This window comes from Oxyura jamaicensis, unplaced genomic scaffold (assembly GCF_011077185.1).
Source record: "Oxyura jamaicensis isolate SHBP4307 breed ruddy duck unplaced genomic scaffold, BPBGC_Ojam_1.0 oxyUn_random_OJ41579, whole genome shotgun sequence".
Lineage (NCBI taxonomy): Eukaryota > Metazoa > Chordata > Aves > Anseriformes > Anatidae > Oxyura > Oxyura jamaicensis.
Window position 1 is genome coordinate 1 of NW_023305823.1, and position 1,675 is coordinate 1,675.

Sequence of the window (1,675 nt, forward strand, 5' to 3'; positions counted from 1 at the left end):
AGGTGCATTCACCATAGCTATAGCTGCTGGGCATGAATAGGCAGGATTGGAATCAGCCCTCTTCCTAAATCCTGATCCTAGAACCCCGATCTCATCCCCCTGAAACCACACTGAAACAAGAAAAGCAAGTAACCTCCTTCAAGTCTATTTCTTTGCAGTATCCATGAGAGCAGCTCTGGGAGAAGAGCTGAGCCTTCAGGCACTGCCCACAGCAGATCCCCTTTTATGCTGGAGATGCTGGTCCAGAGCCAGCTGTGTTAGAGAAGTGCCCCTGGCCTGTCTGTGTCCGTGGACCCAGGACTGCCCCACAGCAGCACGGTGAACAAGCAACAAGAGCAATCAGTCCTCACAGCAACACAAGGGCTCTGAAGGAGAATGTCAAAGGTTAAAGAGAGCATCTCAGGAAAGACCAAGCCCTGGGACAACCTGACAGTGCTGCTGTGCCAGAACTCTTTTTCCCTTCCTCTCCTCACACAGTTAAGTGCCACTGCAGTTCCACCACAGATCTCCAAGAAAGGATCCCAGGCAAGCAAGACACTTCAGAATCTTTTCCTTTATTTAAAGTGTCAGAGAGTCTGGATCCACATTTATACCAAATGTTGAAATCGTAAGAGGAAGATAGATAGTGAAATGGAAGGGGATGAACGATCAAATTTCTTCATGTTGTATTGTGTTAAATTATGAGTGAGATGAAGAAGAAGACAGGCAGTCTATTGCTTGTCTTAGCAAAAAATACTCAGTCATCACTTTCCACGCCGCATCCTTGAGCTCCTGGTTCCTCATGCTGTAGATGAGGGGGTTCAGTGCTGGAGGCAGCACCGAGTACAGAACTGCCAGCAAAAGATTCAGGGAGGAGGAGGACATGGAGGGGGGCTTCAGGTAGGCAAAAAAGGCAGTGCTGATGAACAGGGAGACCACAACCAGGTGAGGGAAGCATGTGGAAAAGGCTTTGTGTTGGCCCTGTTTTGAAGGGATACTCAGCACGGCTCTGAAGATCTGCACATAGGACAGCACAATGAAAATGAAACACCCAAATAATAAACAAACACTAACCACAATAAGTTTAGCCTCTTTGATATAGGCATCTGAGCAGGAGAGCTTGAGGATCTGGGGAATTTCACAGAAGAACTGGTCCAGGACATTGCCTTGGCAGAGGGGAAGGGAAAAGGTATTGGCAGTGTGCATCACAGCATTGAGAAAGCCACTGCCCCAGGCAGCTGCTGCCATGTTGACACAAGTTCTGCTGTCCATTATTGTCCCATAGTGCAGGGGCTTGCAGATGGCAACGTAGCGGTCATAAGCCATGATGGTGAGAAGAAAAAACTCTCCTGTGACAAAGGCAACAAACATAAAGACCTGGGTAGCACAGCCTGCATAGGAAATGGCCCTTGTGTCCCACAGGGAATTGGCCATGGCTTTGGGGAGAGTGGTGGAGATGGAGCCCAGGTCGAGGAGGGCAAGGTTGAGGAGGAAGAAGTACATGGGGGTGTGGAGGTGGTGGTCGCAGGCTACGGCTGTGAGGATGAGGCTGTTGCTCAGGAGGGCAGACAGGTAGATGCCCAGGAAGAGCGCGAAGTGCAGGAGCTGCAGCTCGCGTGTGTCTGCGAATGGCAGGAGGAGGAACTCGTTGGGGAAGCTGCTGTTGGACATTTAATGCCTCAGGGTTTGCAGACCT

General features: G+C 50.1%; 1 protein-coding gene across 1 annotated transcript; it reads right to left on the bottom strand.

Moving 5' to 3' along the window:
* Positions 1-747: 747 nt before the first annotated feature.
* On the bottom strand, positions 748-1,650 carry LOC118158829 (olfactory receptor 14A16-like; the record flags this gene model as incomplete). The annotated part of the gene is made up of 1 exon (XM_035313515.1): positions 748-1,650. A coding segment is annotated over exon 1 (903 nt), but the record flags the coding sequence as incomplete, so codon positions are not given.
* Between the last annotated feature and the right edge of the window lie 25 nt (positions 1,651-1,675).